The 24,734-nt window shown below is 34.9% G+C and overlaps 1 protein-coding gene across 50 annotated transcripts in view; it reads right to left on the reverse strand.

The window, feature by feature from the left end:
- The window catches only part of CNOT2 (CCR4-NOT transcription complex subunit 2), a 121,073-nt gene that overhangs the window by 19,772 nt on the left and 76,567 nt on the right, over positions 1-24,734 (reverse strand). For 39 of the 50 annotated variants that reach the window (XM_081589697.1, XM_081589693.1, XM_081589686.1 and 36 more), the window contains 3 exons: positions 19,765-19,887; positions 9,757-9,823; positions 289-436 (listed from right to left, as the gene is read on the reverse strand). In XM_081589697.1, coding sequence (XP_081445823.1) covers positions 289-436; positions 9,757-9,823; positions 19,765-19,875 — 326 coding nt within the window. In that variant the 5' untranslated portion in view covers positions 19,876-19,887. Of the gene's footprint in view, positions 1-288; positions 437-2,363; positions 2,439-9,756; positions 9,824-19,764; positions 19,888-24,734 lie in introns of those variants that run through there. The other 11 variants (XM_081589706.1, XM_081589712.1, XM_081589707.1 and 8 more) reach the window with 3 other exon arrangements.

Below are 24,734 nucleotides of genomic sequence, written 5' to 3' on the forward strand. Positions count from 1 at the left end.
GAGGAAGAGAGTTTGCTTTTCTGAAAAAAGCTCCCCAGGTGGTGATTAATCCTTGATACCCATCCCAGCTGATAACCAGTATGCTAGCTGCAAGATAAAAGCATCTTACACTATACTTATCAATTTGCAATGAAATTAAATGAGCATAGGGCATCAACTTTCTTTTCCTCAGTGAAAGGCACTGAACCAGAAAATCAAATAAATAGTTACTTTATTAAAAAATTAAAAAGCTTGCTTACTCTACAAAGATACATTTTGAGAAATATTCTGGTCCATCAATATAAATACCTGCTTGGAGATGGAGGCGTGTGAAGTGACATTGTTGGTACCCCTGTTGTTGGCGTGACGTGGCTCGGTAACTGAGTGCCTTGTGATAAGCTGCGATTTAACTGAGGGGTATTGTTGCTCATCCCCCTCATTGGAAGGCCTAGTGCACCTATTAAAAAAATTCAGAAGAAGGAAATTCATTGCCATCAGGAATGAAATTGCTATCCATCTTCTGGAGTTGGTAATTTAAAGCATTTAAAAATGACCTAATGTAAAATAATATGCAAATTTTAAATGGAAATATTCAATTCACTCCAAATGGACTCTAATCTGATTTTAACAAAAATGTTTGTCTGAAATTTAATATTATGAATTTTCATATTGCTTCCATTTTTCTACTTTTTCTTCTTTGCTTTCATCTATCTTCTTTTCATATTTCTATTTTACAATAAACTACGTCTGCCAATAACAAATTAGATGACTTGTTTCAATAAAAACATTTTGTACAAATATGCCTTTAAGAAATTTGCAATCTTGTGTTTTTATGTTTTAAATCATAACTGAGTTACACAGACATTTAATCCCCACTTTGCTGAAGTAGTTTAAATTTTTATTTGATCCTTTCTAAATGCATTTAAGAAGTAGTTTATTTACTACTATTTACACATACATATTTCTCAACATTACAGTTTTTATAAACACAATATGTCAGCAACTGTTAAAAACTCAACCTGATATAGCTATGAGACAAGAATGCATAATATTGCAAAAGATTTCAAAGTACGGTGACCTTCTATTTATCTACCATTTATGGGGCCAGATGTGAGGTTAGATGTGTTCAAATATGTGTACTTTTAAAAAACTATCGAGTTTACCACTCAGAAACAAAACATTAAAGTAAAAATCAACCAACTGGGATAAATCGTTTCCTGCCTTGTGTTAATATAAAATGATATCAATTATTATTTTCTGAATAATTCAGAATTATCATAGATATTTAATGTCCTAGATGCTTTCCTCCCCTTTTATCCCTCAAAAGTAAGGATGTTCAGCTATCAGTTATTTTGTCATCACACCTGCCTATGAAAGCCAATATGCCTCCTTTCCTCTATCCTCATACTTTTTGATGCCTTCTGTTTGTAGTCTGTTGTGGAATGGCCTATCAGTCAACCACACTTGTTCTGAACTGGAGATTAAATAAAAATGGCAAGATAGAATGAAAGTTAATGAATAAGAGGATTTTAGCACAAAGCATTAGACTCCCTCCCCCTCTTTCTGGTCTAACTTTGGGTTCAAGAATTTCAAAGACCTGAATATTTTGAAACTATGACTTCCAAAAAATTGGAATATATTGTATATGTTCTGAATATTTTCCTTCAAATATCTCTGCAAATTTATCTTCTGGCATAACAGTGTACCACTTTGTAATTTGGGATACCAGTGAATCCCGAAGATTAAGCTGGAATCTGTCAGCTTCAGTACTCAGCTTGTAGCCGAACTGCTTCTCAGCTGAATGAAGCCAACAAATCCAATTTAATATAAGTACTACATTCTATATATACTTATATTCCATGAAGACCTGAGCTTGATCCTGTTATTCTTTAAGTCACATACATAAAGGGAACTGAACTAGATTATATGTTGGTTTAGTCATTATATGTCTGGTTACTACAAGTTTTGTGACCTTGAGTATACCACTAGCTACAGCCACTTCCTCTAAATTTAGGATAAAATAAGGAGGAACAAGAGATTAAAAACCAGCCTACACAAAATTTCTTCACAAGTCGTAAGTCTGTGCCTTTTCTCAAGTACACTAGCTTTCCTCTAGATGCTTCTCCCATAATGAACCACCAATGTGACACTTTTCACATCACTTACTGAACAACCATCTATTGAGTGCCTAATGTGTCAAGCACTGTGTGAGCTGCTGGTGATAATGGCAGTGAAAAAAACAGAAAAAGCTCACATCCTTTTCCCTAAATATGCTGTCCTAAAGTCAGCTATAGCGGCAAATTTCCCACAGGAATGTGTTTCTCACAGTTACTGACCACCAAGAAACATACAATTTTAGAACCTAAAGGGACCTTAGAGATCACCTAATCCAATGTTCACATTTTACAGATGAGGAACCTGAGCCTCCGATAAGTTAACTGACTTCTCCAAGGTGACTCAAAGAACTAAGATGAGAATTTAGATTTCTTAGCTCCTGGTGTTCTTAATTGGAACCCTATGGGAACCCAATTAAACAGTAAATGAGCACCCTTGTGAGTACTTACTGACTTGTAACACCCTTTATCTATTCTATTTTTTTTCTCTTGCTTTCTTTTCCTGAACATGTTTACTTCTCTTCAAACTTTTTCTAAACCAACGTATCTTATCTCTCCCCTCCATTTGCTTTCTCATCCTCTCTGTATCTGTCAAGTTTCCTTTTCCTCTAGATTTACTTTCCCTTCCTATTTCATTCTCTTTATACCTTCATCATTATAAATACCCATACATGTTCAAAAGAACTGCACCCTTTTGGCTCTTCAGGAAGCTCTTCTAAAGACTCATGAGATTTGTTTACTTCAACCCTTCATATACTATGCTGTACTATGAAAATATACAACTTGAGAAACATTGTAGAGACTGCAGATTATCTGACCATTATCAAACTAACTTCTGGAGAAGGAAACAAGAATGGGTAAAGTCATTTATTCAATTAATTTTAGATATGCACACTTGAATTAACCTATAGTGAAGAAAGCAGAGGAAGACAGTATGAAATAAAGAACTCAAAGATTAGCATTTAATTTTATTTCTTCCTGTAACATTTTGATGTCATGAAAACAGCTAATAAATTCAAATAGTCTGAGCTGCATTTTATTGAGCCAGGTGGGTAGGGGAAGAAAATCAAGAGAAAAGAGAGGCATGCATCAATTTGAAACTGGATCAATAATCCCTGAATACTTAATAACTGAGTTACTTTAAATTCAACTGATTTCCTTTAAAACACATAGAATTAATACCACTGACTAGAAACAGAGATTTATTTTTAGGAACAAAATACACAGTCATTAAATTTGAGTTGCTTGAGTCAAACTAATAATATTACAACGGGGTAGGGTCAAGGTAGGGAAAATTTTACTTTTACTAGTAAAATTAGAAACATCACAAAAAATCATCTCTGTCCATGAATCTCCAGGCAAGAATTTTGGAGTGGGTAGTCATTCCCTTCTCCAGGGAATCTTCCCCATCAGGGATCGAACCTGGATCTCCCACATTGCAGGCAGATTCTTTATGAACTGAGCCACCAGGGAAGCCCAAAATGTTATACTGGAAGACATATAAGCTGAAAGGGGAATAAAATATCCAGCTCATTAAAAAAAAAAAAATCTGACATGAAATAACTACAAGTAGAAAATGTTAAATATGTATACATAAGCTTGTATATTGGAAGGACAGCAGAATTAAATAAAATATATCAAGCACCTAAGAACTACGTGAAGCACTATGCTACTTCATCTCCTTATAAAGGATTATACTGAAGGTATTTATCCCTTTTTTACAGATAAGAAATAAAAGAACGAACTCCTCCCCCCACAAAAAAATACCAGTTAAAAAGCAGTTTAAAAGGTTATAGATCTGAAGCAAATTTTTCTTTAATCTGACAGAGATAATAAAGCATAATACTGTATTAGAAGAAATACATGAACATATTCTAAGTAGATTCCTATTATTTGGCAGGGTGCTAAACAAAAAATGAATTGAATTCTTTATTGATCATTTTTCAGAAATCCAAAATATCACCTAAGAAATGTTTCCATGAACTACTTCCACTGCACAAACTGGTTAACAGCATATTCCTTAAATAGTTATGGCATGATATGTCACACTTTATTCAATCTTTTGCTAAAAATTAATAATATTAATGACATAAGTAATAAGAAAAAAGGTAATAGCAACCAAATTCTTGAATACTCATACTTAAATAGAGTCTCCTGAAATCTTTAAAGAAAAGGGAGAAAACTTAATTGATGCAAGAGGTCTTCAAGTATCCCCTTTCCATTCCCAAAGCAACTGGCTTCCTTAACTCACTGTCCTGCCCACACATAAAGGGCAACCATCTTCTTACCTCCTACCTGTCCCCATATCCTCTTACCTCTAACTTGTCCTGCACGTAGCTGGTTAATCTTCTCTGTATACTATTTCATTATGCCATTTCCTTCATTAAAATCAAAGAATTTTAGAGATAGAAAAGTCTCCAGAGTATCCAGTTAAATTACAGATGAAGGTCATTCAACTTAATTTATAGATGAACTAACATTAGGCATTAAGTGACTTGCCCAAGATCACAAACAATGAATAAATATACTGATTCAATTTGTCTCTAATTTCAACCAATCACACTTTCTGCTTCCTATAGTAGTTGCTAACCTTTGCATCATATGGGAAACTTTAACATCCGCGTCCCTGCCCAGAAACTGTGACTTAGTCTGGGTCTAGCAATTCATAGGCAGTGGGACTTTTTTTTAACTCTGTGGGTGTTTCCAGGGGGGAGCAGTAAGGGTTGAGAAAGACTGTTGTATAGTTAAATCCAATCTCAGTTTGTTTACTCTTTAAAGTGCTCTGTCAAGACCAAAAAAATTCTTCCAGTCTTTATTTTTCCCAGCTTTACTGAGATATAACTGACATAATACTTTTCCAATCAACTTAGTATTTTACTCACCCAACACAAACTTTAGTTTCTAGACACCACATACTGACTTACACTCTTCTTCATAATTTCCCTAGTCTTATCAAAATTTACCCCATATTTTTACTCATATCCTTCTCCCCACCTAGAATTCTTTCCCTCCTATTGTTCTACAGAGATAAAAGATTATTTAAATCAAAAACCCAAAACCCAAACTGCTATGATCAAGGTGTTTATATGCAGTATATGTACAGTGTACTTGGGCATATACAGAAGGTGCCTCTAACTCAAGACATGAAAGCAGAATGAATTTGGGATCAGAAAATGTTTGCTAGAGAATAGTATACATTAGCTGAATAAAGAAAGAGCCCTAGTCAGGCATTTGGTAGTGGTGCTAGGAGTTGGGATGGGGTGGGGGGTGATGTAAAAATGTCACAGCAGTTCAATCTGAGAAAACTGCAAGATGTGTGAAAGTGAGGACAAGAGATATATGCCTGGTGGAAGAGTGGGCTTGCTTCTGAGCACTAGATATATGAGAGAGGCATGGATGAAGTTAATCTGGCTTCAACATCCTCAACTATGAGAAGCTGCTATGTTAGAACCCAGCCACAATTCTCAAACAATATTTGTCTGGATCTTCACAGCAGGTGGCACTCTATCTGTGGAATAAACTGTGTCAATCTCCTACAGATACCTTACACTCCTCCTCAACCCAAGTTTGCACAACAGATTAGTGGCATGTTTTCACAAAGTAATGCAGGTCTTAAACCTTAGAGATCACCCTTGATCCTTCTCTGTTCATATTCCATATCCCCAAATCATATTAGCTCTATGTCCAAAATATCCCAAATCTAACTACCTCTCAACATCTCCATCACTAACCCAAGCCACCCTATTTTCTTGCCTGGACTGCTGCAGTAATTGCCCTTTCTTTTTTTCTTATCACATGGCCCACTTCCACTCAGTCCATTTTCTACATAGCAAGGTGATCTTTTAAAAAGGAAACTATCTTAAATTCCCTCCCACTAAACTTAGAATAAAATCCAAATTCTTTATCAAACCTTTACAAGACTCCATGATCTGACATCTGCTACCCATTAACCTTCCACTTTCTTTGTTCATTATACTGGCTCTCTCATTCATCCTTTAACACATGAGGTTCATTCTTACATTGTCATGAATTAAGAACGTTTGCATTCACTGTTATCTGTACCTGAAAAATCTCTTACCCAGATTTTTCCAAGGACTTCCACTTCTCAACAGTCTGGTTTGCATTCAAGTATTACCTTGTCAGAGATACTCTTTGCCTACTTGAACACTGTTAATCCTATCCACTCATCCACTAATATGGTTAATTTTTATAGTACTTATTACCAGAATATTATCAGTTTACTAAATGTCTGCATGCTTATTCTATGTCTTCCTTCATTAAAAGAAAAGCTCCATGAAAGCAGGAACTTTGTTATTTGCCACACTCTTCAATCCTGGGATAATTCTTCACTCATGGTATAACACAATAAATAAATAACTGCTATCATAATTCCTTAGTCAGCGGACTCTTGGAGTCTGTGGATTTAACATTTATAGTTTCTACTATGTGTAAATTGCCCTCCAGGTTCATGACATTCAGTAAGTAATATGTGGCACCCAGGTTTCAAAGAAACTCATGTTCGAAAAGTTAAACGTATAAAGTAAGGCAATCTTGGCTCTACCACTTACTATCTTAGGCCAGTCCCTTAACCTTTAATAGGGTTATTGAATATCTTAAAATAGGGAAATTAATTTCTGGTTCCCTGTTCATTCCAATCCAGTACACAGCTTCAGGGAGCCCAGGGGTCTTTAAACCTAGACAATGTACCTAAAATATCACACACTGGTAGAGAACATCATGTAACTTTAATACAAGATTCCATTCACCAGCTTCTACAGTTACCACTTGTTGCACAGCAGTCACACAAACCCTTGGATAAAAAGTTAATTACATATTTGTACACATTTATACTAAACTAGAACCCATGATCTCACTAGCCCCAAGTCCAGCGTTTTCTGGGTACCGTTATGTACTACACAATCACTTCCACCCAAATCTGGCAAAATGTGCCTTTAAGCAGCTCTGTATCCATTCTCTTGTTTAAACTCAGTGAGTCTGAGGTTTGGAGAGGACACTCTACCTTCTTCACCTTTACTACCTCTAATCTCTCTAATGACCAAGAACAAAAACAGACAATAGACCTTCATTTTAATGGCTCAAATTCCTACTGAACTTTGCCCATCTGAATAAAGAGTTAATAGTGGTACTCAATCCACTTGGGAGGCAAAAGAACTGCGTTGTATCAAGTCCAATGCACAATTAAAATTAGCTGCCATAAGAATAGCATCATCAATCTATTCCTACCTACTTATTCTATCTCCCCATCCTTTATTAAGGTCAGCCCCTCAAGTTTTCTCTTTCTGACTTACTTGTACTACCGAAGCTGTGATCCTCAAGTCCTAAATGGCAGCTGGTGTTCTCTCTGACAAGGTGTATGTTCAAACTACTTTGGCCCTGCTAGGTCTATCTTAACAGATAGAGCCCAGGAATTCAGGCTCTGTTTTATTTTACTTTACTAGTTGTAGCTTCCAGGCCTGTGCAATAGAAAGAAATAACTGTACCCTGACTCGAGACACGTCAGTTCCAGGTGACCTATGGTTCACTTTTTTATAAGCTAATACCTGCAATGTCAGTTAAAAGAATAAGCCATGCATTGAAAATGCTGGTTCTTCATTGCTACAGTAATATAGCCATTTATTATTTTAAGCTCCAACAGGAAATATTTGTCATATATGACTTCTTTTCAAATTAATAAGTACCTTAAAATACTTTCCTAATGAAAATAACTTTCCACATTTATTAATCTTTGTAAAACTTTAACTATCAGCACAATCATGTACACAAATTAAGAAGTCAATAAATGTTTATCATACTAATGAAATAACTATATTCCATACCTAGTCCCAGAGAAGGCAATGGCACCCCACTCCAGTACTCTTGCCTGGAAAATCCCATGGACGGAGGAGCCTGGTAGGCTATAGTCCATGGGGTCGCTAAGAGTCGGACATGACTGAGCGACTTCACTTTAACTTTTCCCTTTCATGCACTGGAGAAGGAAATGGCAACCCACTCCAGTATTCTTGCCTGGAGAATCCTAGGGACGGCGGAGCCTGGTGGGCTGCCGTCTATAGGGTCGCACAGAGTCGGACACGACTGAAGCGACTTAGCAGTATACCTAGTCCAGGCTCTAACTTAGCTCAATTACAATTTCACATTTGCAGGTTAAAAAAATTAGGTCAGATTTTCAAAGTCCATACAGCTGATAACGCTGTAAAATAACTGACAATCTCCTTCATTAAATAATCTTGGCTTCTCAAATTTAACTTTTTCCTTTCCATTATCTACTTTCTGCCGTGATAAACTGTGGGCTTTAAAAGGAAAACAATTTAAGTTCTTTGTAGTGATTCTATAGAAATAAAGGGCAGCTTTAAAATAACTAGATATTTCCAATGTAAGGGCTACCAGAAAAGTGAAAGTAGTAGATTTCAAACAAAAACAGTCCACACAAAACAAAACAGCTAGCTAATAATATTCCCTTAATAATGAGAATGAATATTTGCTGATAAATAAGCAACATCTTTTTTGTGTAATAAAAGGTTTTAAAAATGTTTTCTACTTAACTAGAGGAAAACTGTTAATACCAGTAAGTGATTAATAATTTTCCTTACTAATTCTATATTAACAAAAGTAGGCCTATGAAACAAAAGATGGAAAGAAAAAAATAAGATGGAAATTATATTTTTCTAACAAAATATGCTATTTCCCCCTACTGAATTTCAATATAAAATTGAAGGGTCAAGTGGTATGACAAACTACTCTGATATCTATCAAAATTTGCCTTTTATTGGGAAAGAGTTCAAAATGAAATATCTGAGTTTTATTTGAAGTTGGTTAAATTACTTGGTCATCATATTATCTGCTTCAGTTACTCTATTATTCTGTAATTTTTCATGGGAATTTATATCCCTTTTAACACTCCCCTCCCACTAAAGAGATGAGAAATCAGCAGTCTCTGACATAAAGAGAGATGATATACCTTTTTAATATATAACAGTTTGGAAAATTAATTTGAAAAATTGGTGAAAATTTTTAATTTAGTTTTATAAAAATTTTATGTCATAATAATAGGTAACATTTATTGAGCGCTTACTATGCGCTAGGCACTGTGCTAAGCACTATAAAAGTTATTATAACACAAAATAAGAAATAAAATCTTGTATATGGAAAAAGTATTGAACTATGAGTCAAAAACAGAGATTATATATACCTAGACTGGGCTACAGTAAAGAAGTATTTGCTAAACAAAGAGAGCATTTCACAAACTGCTAGGTATGGGCTTACATTAATAATAAGGCCAAAAAACATAAGCAAAACAACCCACTTAACTGGCCAATCAAAAATCCTTTAACTTCCTCTAATAGAAAACACAGAGGATATCTATTTTTAATTTGTTTAGCAAATCTTCTCCAAAACTAGTGCAAAGGAACATACAGATATGAAAGATGCAGAAATAAATTTTGATCTACCCTATATCCAAATGATTTTGAATTAGAAAGGTCTGAAATAATGAGGTTTTGCTAACTAAGTAAAATAAGGAAAACTGAAAATTAAATATCCTTCCTTTTAAATCCTAGAATAAACCCACAAGGGCAGTATTATTCTTTATTTGATAGTTACTTTTTTCTTTAAATAAAGTATCCCAGAATAAATACAAAATTCTTACTTTGTTGCCCGTATAAACTTGCCCCAAACTGAGACAGCTGACCTGATGTAGATGGTGATGCCAGCATCTAGAAACAAATTAATTATATTAGAGCATAAAGAAAGTACACAGAACATTGCATTGACACTTTACATACAACATATCATAGAATGTGAGTCAAATCCACATTTCTTCTCAATCTTCAGAAAAACATAAACATTGCATAGTGAATTCCACGTTAATTAAGAGCATATCACACTGGATGACATCCAACTATGCAAATAAAATCAATTTTTGATCACTACAAAGTGTTTTTCCTCCAAATTACTCTAAATAAAACTATGACAGCATCATTACTTAAAGAACACAAAAGCAAACTAGGCTAATAAACACATGAAGATAGTACCTTAAGTCAATCTCTATAAATTTAACTCAAATTACCTGATTCTTACATAATATATTAAGCTAAGTTCTAAATTCAGTTTATTAAAGTTTATTATTTTATTTATTGAAAATAAAATTATCTAAATAGAAAAGCTTTGTATTTTATAATAGCTACTGATTTTTATAGAGAAATAATTGATGTGTATTAAGTGGGTAGAAAAATCTAACAGTCATACACACACAATCATATACATAGAGACATGGTACAACACCAAAGGACAAACCCAAAATACTTACAAAAATATTTATACGTGGTATAAAATGTACATTGTATGTACATGCATGGCATTGTACACAATGCCCTTCAATCTACTGCATCATCTTTTCCCCCCCCAGAATAAAATTCTTTGAAGGCATGTTATATTCATGGAACATGTCATATTCATTTTTTATTTCCTCATAGAGACTAGCACTGCATGTAGCAGTGCTATAAAAAAGCTAGATGCTTAAACTGAGTAAATGATAATGTGTATGCATAAGTGTATGTTTGTGTATTCCCTGTCTTATATTAAGCAACCATAAAAACACCTTAATTAAATAACATGAGTCATGTCATAAAAAGGGTTATAATCTAGTGGAAGAACAGAATGAATTACATTAATACAACTAATTATGTTCCAAGGCACAGTGCGGTAAATGCTCTAAAGGAAGTATAAAGCATCACTGGAGGGAAGTATTTCTAAAAAAGGGTCGAATACTTTGTCGAGTGTTAACATCTGATGTGGGTACAGATGAGGGGTCTTCCAGGGAAAGAATATGCAGCGAGTGTGATAAAAGCTAGTGACATGATTAGAAAACAAAATACAAGAAACAACAGAGACGGAACAATAGAGTAATTAGGGAAAGGAAGTAAGGCCCACCCTATGCACACTGGGGCACAGAAGAATGGGAAATAAAAAGAGTATGATGGGGCCAAATGTAAATGGTCTTCTTAAATGCTGTGCAAAGATGGCTACTAACTATGGCAATAAAGAGAAAAAATAATTTTTAACACTTTCTTCGGGACCACACTGCGTGGCATGTAGGATCCTACTTCCTCGAGCAAGGATCAAACCCAGGCTCCCTGCTTTGGAAGCCTGGAGTCTTAACCACTGGCGTACCAGAGATATCCCCGCAAAAATAGTTTTAAGCCGGGAAGTGACATGATCAAACTGTGTGCTTTGGGAAGATAATTCCAATAGCATAACTCGATGGAAATAAGATACTAAGTTAGAACAGAAGCAGGACTAAAAGGGAGCCCTACTGAAATGGCTGAGGTAAAGGGGAAAGGAGGTGGATGGAGACTCATCAGACAGGGAAGTATCAGAGGCCACTCTGGTTTCCAGTGAAGAACGGGGTCGACACTGACCACATTAAGAAAGCCAGGAGGAGAAATATTTTAACAGTAGAGTCTTATACAATATACATTTCCTGCTGTCTTCATGCTGAAATTCTGAATTGTTTTAATTATTCTGAAATTCAGGAAAGTTTTTATACAAAAGTAGTTTTAAACTAATGACACACAGGAGACTCTTCTGGGGTATAGCTAAGTTCACACTAAACACTGTATTTAAATACAGCAACACATTTTCTAAAGAAGCATCAAACCTTATAAATTTCCTTCTGAAATCTGAAGGGTAAACAATATAAACAATTAAACTAAAAGAATATGCATTTTATGCCTGACCAAGTTCTTTTGTTATGTACAATTATTGTTACTATTACCAGATAGCCGCAAATATTTTAGCACATTAAAAGTTTGTTTCCAACTTGCAAGAAAAAGATCAAAGAAAATGTATAATGAAGCTTTAGTTGGTGACAGAAGGCCTTAATAATCATGATTTTCTGTTATCATTATAATTTATAAAGAAAGGAAAAGAGAATAGTTTCTGCAGGCTTCACATATAAGATGCTGGCCAACATGAACCCATGACTTAGACTGATACATAATGTAAATATTCTAGAATGGACCACTGAAATTTTACTTTTCCCAGAAATGTATATGCTTACTGTGTACATAACTCCAAAGAACAGACATTTTATCTACTTTCTCACAAAGGTTACACATTCACAAGTGAGTTACAGGTATCACTCCTCTCAGCACTGAGAGATAGAGGAGGAGATACACCATGAAGGTAAAGGAAGAATAGATCCCTGGGCCAAAAATACTTGAGTCAAAGAGCAGTAGGGTGACCCAACTACCAGTGTGACACATTAAATATTATAATTTTCTCTATGTATGAGTACATGAGGAATGTTAGTAAATGCTGCTTTACAGAAATATGCAGCTGCTGCTGCTAAGTCGCTTCAGTCGTGTCCGACTCTGTGCAACCCCATAGACGGAAGCCCACCTGGCTCCCCCGTCCCTGGGATTCTCCAGGCAAGAACACTGGAGTGGGTTGCCATTTCCTTCTCCAGTGCATGAAGGTGAAAAGTGAAAGTGAAGTCACTCAGTCGTGTCTGACTCTTAGCGACCCCATGGACTGCAGCCTACCAGGCTCCTCTGTCCATGGGACTTCCCAGGCAAGAGTACTGGAGTGGGGTGCCATTGCCTTCTCCTCAGAAATATGAAAGCAGTTTAATAGTTTATAACCTTACAACCATCCAAGTAAAATAAGCATTGATCAGCTAAACATATATTAAAATGACTTCAAAATGTGTCAAAAATGCAAATATATAATTTCTTATGAAATCAATCCTATTGGTCTGTGTTAGTCGCTTGGTTGTGTCCGACTCTTTGCGATCCCATGGGCTGTGGCCCACCAGGCTCCTCTGTCCATGGAATTCTCTAGGCAAGAATACTGGAGTGGGCAGCCATTCCCTTCTCCAGGGGACCTTCCCAATCCAGGAATCAAATCCAGGTCTCCTTCATTGCAGGCAGGTTCCTTACCGTCTGAGACACCAGGGAAGCCCAAGTGGTATGTATTTTTAAACTCTGAAAGCATGCTTCATGAAACATATTAGTGGTAAAAACAGATTTTAAAATAGATTTAACACACAATGAAGGAATATGGGGTAGAAATGGTATTTGTAAGAACAAAAAAATGTTCAAGAAATGTACACTGGCACAAATAACTATAACTAGCAGACAACAGAAAATTTACATAATTTTTTTAAACGTTGAAAGTTAACTATATACAGATAAATGTCTTAAAAAAACATAGAACTTTAGATCAAGTGACATACTTTGCTGTTGTTTAGTTGCTAAGTTGAGTCCAACTCTTGTGACCTCATAGACTGAAGCCCGCCAGGCTCCTCTGTCCGTGGGATTTCCCAGGCAAGAATACTGGAGTGGATTGCTATTTCCTTCTCCAGGGGATCTTTCTGACTCAGGAATTGAACCTGCCCCTTCTGCATTAGCAGGCAGGTTTTTTGCCACTGAGCAATCACTAGTACCCTAGTCACTTTTGCCTAAGAAGAAAAGTTTACCAAACTAATTCTAGTTAAAATGTCACATAATCAACCAGTAAGTACGTTACTGTGTTCCCAGTCTAAAACCATCATAACAATTATATTCTTCTTCATTTCTCAGTCTACAACACACATTTCAGTCAAAAAACAACACTAAAAACCAGGAACAACTAGGGGAAATAGTAATGTAATTCAAATCATTTCCCTCACTCAACAAAGAGCTCCTTTATCCTTTTGCTCAATATACAGAAAGCCAAGGAAATCAATAAGTTAGAAACTGTGTTTTTAAGTCATTTCCACTGTTACTAGATATAATTCTGAAAATCATGACCAAAAAAGTCTAAAATTATTTTGTTTTACAAAATGTGCATTTGAAAACTTTATAATAGGCAAATCTGGCTCCTTTGCCTACTAATAGGCAAAACTGCTCCAGCAATCCATAACAGCAAAGAAGTGTTAATTATTCTGTCCCCCTCATGCTTCCCAACAGTGACCACCTCTCACAAATATTCCCTCCAATAAATGTACCTTCAGTCACAAAACCTATTTTAAGAAACATTAAAATGAATTTGGTCAAGAAATAATTTTCTTCATAACAAATGACTTCAAAATGCAGCAAAGTTTTATTAAATAAAAACTCCATGACCACAAAAGCAATTTAAAAGTGAAATAAATTTTTAAGCGTTCCTTAAAAATCCATTGTACAATAAACTTAAAGGTATGGTGACAATATAATTCTATCATTGTCATTTTTTTCTAGGACAAAAACAGCAAAGATATATGACTCTGACTATATAATATCTACAAACAGAAAAAGAAACAAAGGGACAGAAAGTTTTAAATCTAGAGAGAATCTGAACAATATTTTAAAATTAAAAACAGTATACTTAAAAAATAAGAAACCACTGAATCAGAATGAAATCTAGCAAACAAAAAGAAAGACTATGAGAAAACAATATATTAAAACAAAAAGAAGAACGGGACAAAGGAGGATGCAGGCAGAAAATTAAGTCACAGGGCCTCGGTAGTTTATAAACCACAAACCAATAATTATGAGTTTACCAGGCATTTCAAGCAATTTTGATTAAAACATTAAGTTTTCAAGTATAACATTTTTAAAAAGTATAATATATGCTGAAATAGTCAATGTAATACATTCCAATGGAACATTTAACACTTAAAATCTTTACTAAAAAGAGTATGGTAATGAACATCTTTATATTGTCTAAATTTTACGTGAGAGTCAAAGCACAAATTTATAGAAAGGCATGATAAAGGCTCTTAATATATGTACCGCTAAACCGTTTTCTACAAAGTTTGTATTCATTATGCTTCCACAGCAAGTTACTTCAATGTTCCCTTACAGACAATGACTACTCTTACACTTAAAAGCAAACAAAGAAAAAAAATCAAAAAACAACAAAAGACCCTCTCTACCACTATGACAGAATGAAATGGTATTTTCTGACTATGGATTTTTATGATTGTTATTAATGAATAAACATATTGCAATTATTTTTGTAGATATCTCAAAGTTTGTTACACCTTTTAAGTGTATCATTTTAACTCCCTTTTATAAAAAGAACTTTATCTTTAAAATACAGTCTGAAGATTATTTAAATGTCAATGAAATTGAGATTTTAGAACATTCCCTTCAAATGATTTGATATTTAATTCTAATTTCTTTAGAGTCTGATTTATTTACATTTAACTCTATTAGGTTACTGCTGTCATATAAAATTCTGACATATTTATATACATTCAAATTTTCTATTAAGGTTTTAAAGGTTATTTTGAAAGATTTTTAGGTAAACAATCATATCATCCGCAAATAACATTAACTTTGTTATTTTCAGTATCAACTCATTTCCTTCCCTTTCTCCAACAAAGACTCAGTAAGAGCCTACTATCTCCTAGGCCTTATTGTAAGTTCTAAGAACACAGCAGTAAACAAGAGAGGCAAGCTCCCTGCCTTTGTTAAACGAATTCTACTGCAGTAGACAGGATAACAAATAATTAATAAACACATACATGAGGTAGAGATTGGTGTTATAACTGTTAAAGTGCAAGAAAGAAGTTAGAAGGTACAGCAAGAGTAGTACTGATATTGTACAAGACTACTTAGGAAAAGAGTGATCAGAGAGGCTTCTCATGTGAAATATTTCAGCAGGTACATGGATGGAGTGAGAAAAAACTATGTGAAAAGTGCAAGCTCCTGAGACAGAAACAAATTCAAAGAGCTGGAGAGTGAGCCAGCATGACTCCATATGTAATGAAATACTAATCATGAAGATGACAACAATAATGGTGATAGACTGTATCCTTATTTTAGGCTAGATTTTAATAAACTATCAATTATTAATTGGCCCGAGAGAAATCGTAGGCAATGCCACCCCACTCCAGTACTCTTGCCTGGAAAACCCCATGGACAGAGGAGCCTGGTGGGCTGCAGTCCACGGGGTCTCGAAGAGTCGGACATGACTGAGCGACTTCACTTTCACTTTTCACTTTCATGCATTGGAGAAGGAAATGGCAACCCACTCCAATGTTCTTGACTGGAGAATCCCAGGGACGGGGGAGCTTGGTGGGCTGCCGGCTATGGGGTCGCACAGAGTCGGACACGACTGAAGCGACTTAGCAGCAGCAGCAACACAAGTATGAAAGGTAGGAGTTCAAAATGGTTGCTGTTTGTCAAAGTGGGAAGTAGCTTACTCTAATAGGTTTTAAGAGTTACTTTTTTAAAAGTAAGGATGGATAGGTGCTACATTTTGTATGTCTCTACAGTACATATTAAAACAAGGAAAAAGGGGTTCCCTCAAGTTTGTGCTTCCAAAATGCTTATGCTTAAGTTATCAAATGAGTGCAACAAAGACTTAGATTAGAAAATGTGAGCAGTTTATTACACTTATTACAGATACATTTTTAAAGAAACCCTAAATTGCTTAGATTATATTGTCCCCAAAGAGTTGTCTATTATGTCTTATATGAATATTTTTCATTTTCTGTAAGTTCCCCCTGCCACAACTGCCGAAAGCCCCAGAGCTAATAAATGGCAGCACTAAAATTCAAAAAAGGGAAAGGGAAAAATCAAGCTCGCATCTGCCTATGATTTACTTAATCTTGTGAAAACATTTAAGTAATGTGTCTACAATATTTATAAAATTACTTTTATACCTAAAAACCAGGAAATTCAGCATTCTATAAAAGGACACATACACGTACAGGCATCTCTTGAAATAAGAGATCTTGGAAAATATGAAGTAGTCCTAAGGAAATACTTAGCAATTTAATCAGCACACAATCTTACAAAGAACAGTTTCCCAAATACTTCTACAATCATGCATATGATGAAGAAACAACCTGCATTCCAATTAGCCTAAATGAATAGTCTAACTCAGGGGTGGGCAATTTACTGAATGCAGGCCAAATCCAGTACAGTGCTTATATTTATAGGATGCATAAATTAAGAATGGTTTTCCATGTTTTAAATGGTTGAATAAATACCTACATATTATCCTTTATTTAGCCTCTAGGAGAATGAACTGGCAATCCACTCCAGTATTCTTGCCTGGAGAATTCCAGGACAGAGGAGCCTGATGGGCTGCCGTCTATGGGGTTGCACAAAGTCGGACACGACTGAAGCAACTTAGCAGCAGCAGGCCCACAAAGCCTAAAATATTTACTATCTGGCTCTTTATGGAAAAGTCTTCTAACTTGTGACTTAAACTATAAAAAAATGTTTTGGGACAACTGAATACCAGATACCCTTAGTGAGTATGGGCAGCAAGAGGGTAATCTGGCACCACAAATTCACATCTCTATACCAAATACATTTCTAATGAAGTTATATGTGAAGAACTAAGCACAAAAGTGCTAGAAGAAAGTAGTTGGGAAAAGTCTTCCGGAGGTATGGCCTCTAATACAGAAATCATTAAAACCATAAAGTCACCCAAAATGTATGAGTCAAATGCAATAAAAATGATAAATATTCTTATATTTAAAAAAAACACAGTCTGAAAGCAAAAAACTGAAAAAAAAATTTGTGACAAATAACAGAAGGTTATAATCTTAATACATGGGCAACACTAACAAATAAATAAGACCTATCATTTCAATAGAGAAATAGAAAATGGCATAAAAGCAGTAATCCACAAAGGAAGAAATGAAAATGGCCAATTACACAGAAAAAAAATACCACTGGTGTGTGTGTGTGTGTAAATTCAGCAATATTTTAATGCACATTATATTAAAACAATAAGTTTCTTTTGTCTACTGGCAAAATTTAAAGGTAACAGATGGTATTCTTAAGGGCACAGAGAGTGCTGATGACAGTAAAAATTTGTACAAACTTTCTAGTGAAAAATATGTCAATATGGCTCAGAGATTCAACTAAATATATTTTTAAATAAAAATATTTGAAGTATAAAATCAAAAAGTTTAGCAGTAAATTACTCCCAACTGGCACCATTACAGGTAATTTCTCCTCTTCCTGCTCCATGCATATTTTCTAAAATTTGTGCAGTATCTCTGTATTGTTTTGAAATGAAAAAAGATTCAGCAATAGCAGACATTCATAAGTAGCCTACAGTATTATTATCTCCATTTTCAGATGAGAAAACTGAGGCTTAAAGAAGTTTTTGCTAATAGGCAAAGCCAAGACCCAAACTCATATCTGTAATGTGTTAGAGCCCAAATTCTTAATCCCTATGTCTTACTACCTTCTTTATTAATTTTTAAAAGACGTTTTTTTGAAGCAAATCATTCTGTTATTTCCGTGACAAACAAGTAATCTGGAGTAGTAACCAACATATATATATATGCATGTATATAATAATTCTGACTAAAAAATTTTGACATACAGTATTTCTGTTCCTTAGAAGACAAACATCTCCGTCATTCATTCTCTGCAAATGCTTTAATAATTTCAGTTAGACAGCTTCTTATCTTCCTGATCAGAATGAATGCTTTTTATCAATAAGCAATAGTGCACCACCATTTTTGCATCAATCTTAACTTGTACTGTACAATCACAGTAACACACCACACAAATCAGTTTCTGCAATGATGCTACCAGAAAGACATCCCAAATTATTAATTGTAATATCAAAACTTAACCTTAGAAATTTATGTAAAAAAAATTTAATTATAATTTACATCAAATAGCAAATAGCTAGAAAGGCAGTAAAATAACAGAAAATTAATCAGATGACACTATTCTGTGAGCTACTCAACTACACAAAGAAAACCACCAAACACTGAATTTGAAGAGTCCTAATAATGCATTTAATGGTTAGTTGCCAAAATGACACAACTGTCAAATAAACAAAAAGGAGTAACATCAAAATAGAAAAACAAAACCAAACCCCATCAAAATTCTAGCTTAAACCTTGAGTAAGCCTATTTGTAAAATTCTAAAAGATATAGGAAGTAATTCACTAATGATTAACTTTAATGAAAAATGAGGGCATTTGTTACATATCTTAGAATTTTGTAAGTGTTTTAAAACATCAGTAAGAATCTCATTAGGTTAAAACCTAGAGTAAATTGCTATACTGATAGGGAAATTAGAAATAACAAGTTTACAAAAGTCTGAAAGGGGAGGAAAAAATTTGGCAAGTACAAAATGCAAGAATGGGTTCGACTACAGTATACAGTATATAATTTAAAGTAGCTTACCAGAATTTGAAAATAACAATGGATTTTATTTTTAAAACTTTATCAACTTGCTAATTATGGCTTGGCTGTGTTCAGATAGGAAGAGATGTCTTCCTATCTGAGGTCTAGGATTATAACCAGAATATTACAAAGCAAAGGAAGTTTCACTGAAGCCTGCCATTAAAGCTTTATATCTGTACAAATCAGCTTTCTGCTCTTTATAAAAGTGCTGCTTTTAATAGGAAAACTTATTTCACAAATTTTAAAAATCAATGATCCAGAAGTAATATCATGTTTACCTCATGTCTTGAACACTTCCTAGCACAGTATTACCATATCCCAACCTGAGAATCATATGACATTTTGTCTCCAATTAGAATGTTAGAAAGTTCATCATCCTGGTATCCCAAGGGCCTACCACTGTGCCTAAAACAGAGTCACTCAACCAAAGACGGTACCCTGCAGTTCATAAACTGCTTTCCAGGAATCGGAAAGAAACAGACATACACTATGTAAATACAGCTTAACCAGTTAACTTACATCTTTTTCTGACCGATGTGGAAACATAGAAGACTGGCTGTAGTACATGTTTTCGTCATGGTAGTCACTGTCGACCCCCTCTACAAACTTCTTTCTTGAAGCACCAAACATGCTGTTTGTCACCTAAACAAAAATATTACTTTTATCAAGAATAATATTTTGGAAAATGTCAAGCTTTACCTTACTCCTATGCAAAAAACATAAAATGAAGGGAGTATTGCTAACATAAAGAAACAGGTCAACTAAGGATTAAGGGGACAGGTGAGAAACTCGCAACAATGTAGTAGTAAATGTTTACTTGCAGGTCCTGAAAGTAAGAGGAGAAACTTAAAGCTCTGTTGTATGCAAAGATTCCAATTCCTTTAAAAGAAAAAACATTACTATTCTTGAAAAACAGCAACCCAAAATATTTTCCCATACAAAGATTTTTTAAAACATGTTTGGGTTTAAACATTCAAAATCTTCACATGCATCTTCAATATTATTCAATATGAATAATTACTATTCAGTATGAATAATCCTCAAGTATCTGAGGATTCTTATTCATATCCAGGAGTGTCTCTGACATCACTATATCTACTTTCTAAACTAGCTGTTTTCCAGAGTATATCATCTTCACTGATAAGCTAAGTTTATTGAGATAAAGCACTTTTTGAGCCCATGAATAGCATACTGGAAATTTTATCTCAAGTCACAAGCTCTCACTCATGTTAACAGTAGGATAAATTTTTCATTCATCATCCTAGTGTAAATTTATGATCTTCACTAAATAACCTGCTTACTCTTGTGTTTTAAGTCTTTATCACATCCAATATTAGTAATTTTGAGCACTCATCAAGGTAATTGCTAAATCTGTGCTAATTTTTCCCCCCAACATGATCTCGATAAAACTTCCAAAACTGACAGGTTATTTACTTAAGGTCAATGTGTCTATCTATCCCTAGTAGTACACTTTGTAATTCAGAGTCAACTGAAATGTCACGACAGGAGAGATTTGTAAAGACTTGAACACACAGGAACTACATGCTTTCACCAAAAAATTGAGGGGAAAATTCATCAAATACAACATCCATCTGGTACACTATGAATAAGTGTATTTTTTTGCCACTGTAAGTAAGAATAAACAATTTCTTCTCATTTCAGAATAAAGACTGTAGTTACTACCATTTACCAGTAGATAGGGTAAACTGATAGACTGCAGGCTTTAAAGGCCAAATGTGATGTGCAAGCCTGTTGAAATCACCCAAGCTATTTAATAATCACTTAATATGTCAAGTTCCTTGTTAAATTTGTAGGAAACTGAGATGCTACATATTTGTGTTTTTTCTCCCTCTGGCAAACACCCAGGGAATCTGGGCAAATTTGGTATTGAAGGAAGAGGAACATTTTTGTCTTCTTCTGTCTAGGCATTTTACACGTTTAGTTTTGCTTTCAAAAGAGTAAAACCTCTTTGTACAAAATTCAGTTAGGTTCAGTTCAGTCGCTCAGTCGTATCCAACTCTGCAACCCCATGGACTGCAGCATGCCATCACCAACTCCCGGATCTTGCTCAAACTCACGTCCATCGACTCAGTAATGCCATCCAACCATCTCATCCTCCCTCTCATCCCGTTCTCCTCCTGCCTTCAATCTTTCCCAGCATCAGGGTCTTTTCCATTAAGTCAGTTCTTCGCATCAGGTGGCCAAAGTACTGGAGCTTCAGCTTCAGCATCAGTCCTTCCAATGAATATTCAGAGCTGATTTCCTTTAGGATGGACTGATTGGATCTCCTTGCAGTCCAAGGGACTCTCAAGAGTCTTCTCCAACACCACAGTTCAAAAGCATCAATTCTTCAGCACTCAGCCATGTTTATGGTCCAACTCTCACATCCATACATGACTACTGGAAAAACCATAGCTTTGACTAGACAGAACTTTGTTGGCAAAGTAATGTCTCTGCTTTTTAATATGCTGTCTAGGTTGGTCAGAGCTTTTCTTCCAAGAAGCAAGCATCTTTTAATTTCTTGGCTGCAGTCACCGTCTGCAGTGATTTTGGAGCCCAAGAAAATAAAGTCTTTCCATTGTTTCCCCATCTAGTTGCCATGAAGTGGTGGGACTTGATGCCATGATCTTTGTTTTTTGAATGTTGAGTTTTAAGCCAGCTTTTTCACTCTCTTCTTTCACTTTCATCAAGAGGCTCTTTAGTTCTTCTTTGCTTTCTGCCATAAGGGTGGTGTTATCTGCATATCTGAGGTTATTGATATTTCTCCCGGCAATCTTGACTCCAGCTCGTGCTTCATCCAGCCTGGCATTTCACACGATATACTCTACATATAAGTTAAATAAGCAGGGTGACAATATACAGCCTTGACATACTCCTTTTACAATTTGGAACCATTCTATTGTAGAATGAGGTTTTTTTATTCTGTACAATTAATTTTAGAATTCTAAGAGTCTATTAGTTGGTTTTTATAACAAATGTTATATCAGAATTGTCAAAAGAAGAGTTCACTCTGCCTCCATTTGAGTTAACTTATGTATGTAAAATTGATGAGAGATATCCTGGTACTCTCCTGAATTTTTTTTGAATTCTGTAAGTTTCATGCCATTTTCCTGTGTTTTTCCTTTTTTAGAATTAGATCTCAGTAGTAATTGTGATTTAAAGGGAATTAAATGTATCCTTAAGTTTTTCAAAACAAATCTTTTAAATCTCATGTGTAAAGAGTCTTAATTTGCAGACTATAAAGTGTTTTTTTCCACTGTCACCTTGCTGAAACAAAACTCATCTAAAAAAAAAATTTCTTTTTCCTGTTGGGACTATTTAGGCGGTTGGTGGATAGGTGTATGGGATTCTAGCCCTTAAAATTACATTCAGAGTTACAGAATAACTTCATCAGGGAGTCTGCTGCCCAAAGAAGATTAAGTATATTTTAACAAATTAATAGTTTCTTTAAAAGTATCTTTCTATATTTCACACGTCAAGAGATTTATTCCCTAAAAACATACAACAAAGCAGAAGTCATCTTCAGACTGTAGTTCATATTTAGCTGAGTAGCTTTTGCTCAGACTTTAACAGGAAGTAGTAAGGTCAGCTAATTAAACTATCAGGCTTGTACACCGAAAATGTTGGTTCATGTCCTTCCCTAACTAATAAACCCAATCATCTTCATTATTATTTTATCAACTATAATACTAGGAACTATCATTGCTATAATTAGCTCCCATTGACTACTCATCTGAATTGGATTTGAAACCCAGGTTCAGTCCCTGGTCGGGGAACTAAAATCCTGCAAGCCTCACAGTATGGCTTAAAAAAAAAAAAAAAAAAAGAAGAGGATTTGGGGTGCGGTTTAAGAGTGACATAATTTGGCATATTTTCTGTAAGTATACATTTAATATAACTGCAGCTAAGCTGTAAGGAATGGACAAGAGGGGACAAGAGGAGGACAAGAGTGGAAGCAGGGAAACAGGTTGGTGAGAGACGATGGTGGCTCACAATACAGTGGTATGGTAGAAGTGATGGAGAAATAGTTAAAGGGTGTATTTTGAGAGAGTGCTGACACTAATGAATATAAGAATGGATGGATATGAAAGGGTAAGATATTCACATTACCCCCTGGAAGAGAACAAGGAAGAATCAAAGGAACCTAGAAATCTACTTTTTTAACAAAGGGGATATGTCAACACTAGGCCAAAATATATTAAAATTACTGGTTATACCATATATATAGAAGTCAACTCAGTAAACAGAAATTTTAAAAACTAACTTAAAAACAATATCATGCTTCACTATACATTACATATAAAATTTGTTCAAATATTTGGTACATATAATTTTCAGCTTTCTTCAAGCAAACATACAAAGGGTTTACATCCATTTTACCTGACCACCTTCTTCCTCAACTGTCATACTAGATATTTTAACAAAGGAGAAGCAAAAGTTGAGATTTCACCAAGAAAAACACATGAAATACGTAACTACCAAAAGCAATGTTTCTTAAGCCTTTTTGAACTCAGATCTAAAACAGGTAACTAAGACATTTTTTATTTGCTTTGATTCCATAAGCGCTAATCAGAATATATATATACACACATACATACATACATATATTACATAGGTTAGCATACACTAATTCTATCAGCCTGACACTCACCCCACTGCAAGAAAAAAAGAGAGAGAGTTGGCCTCAAAATGTAGTACAGAGGAATTAAACTGAGAAGCGGAAGAGAAGCACTAAGTTGGCTGGATCTTTCCAGTAAATATATTCATTACTTAATTAGGACTGGCCATGAATTCCTAAGGTCTAACATTCCTAACATCTAAATATAATATTTCAAAGCCAAACGCAGTTAAGTCAAAATAATCATAGAAGAATTCACAAAACCTCAAACTCGAGATAATCTTAACCAACAAACAACTTCAAAGACTGGTAAAGTGGCCCCTGATCCAGGTGGGATGAATGGTAATTACAAAAGGGAAGGAAAAGGAGAAAAGGCCTGGAGCTTTTTAAATGGTCACAGAAACAACACTAGAACAATTTACAAGTGAAACTTTAAAAATAAAATTTAGATAGATGAGAAACAGTAAAAAACAGACCATATCCAAGGTAGGTCAGATGATATTTAATCTTGCACAGTTTTCTTTCACCAAGACCTCTGGGAGGAACTTACTCTAAAATCATTTACTGTCCGTACGCTGGAAATGTTGGCTCAGGCATGGAATCCTATTCCCAGGGAATAGAAACACAATCCATGGCAGAGTGGTCCTTTTCCTGATAGCAAACAAATGTAGTTTGATTTTGAAATCTGTCTCCCAAGGTTCCAGCCGCATATTTTAAAGTGCAGCTAGGACATTTCTATCTGAGGAGAAGCACATTTTAATCAACAATATTTAAAACTGACTTTCCAAGTTGTTCTCTCCTTTGTGCATATCATCACGTTCCATCCATTTTTCACATGGTTTTCACGTTTTCTGCCATTCTTCCTATCATC

The sequence above is a fragment of the Giraffa tippelskirchi genome, chromosome 4, assembly GCF_054371585.1.
Source record: "Giraffa tippelskirchi isolate mGirTip1 chromosome 4, T2T-mGirTip1v1.2.pri, whole genome shotgun sequence".
Lineage (NCBI taxonomy): Eukaryota > Metazoa > Chordata > Mammalia > Artiodactyla > Giraffidae > Giraffa > Giraffa tippelskirchi.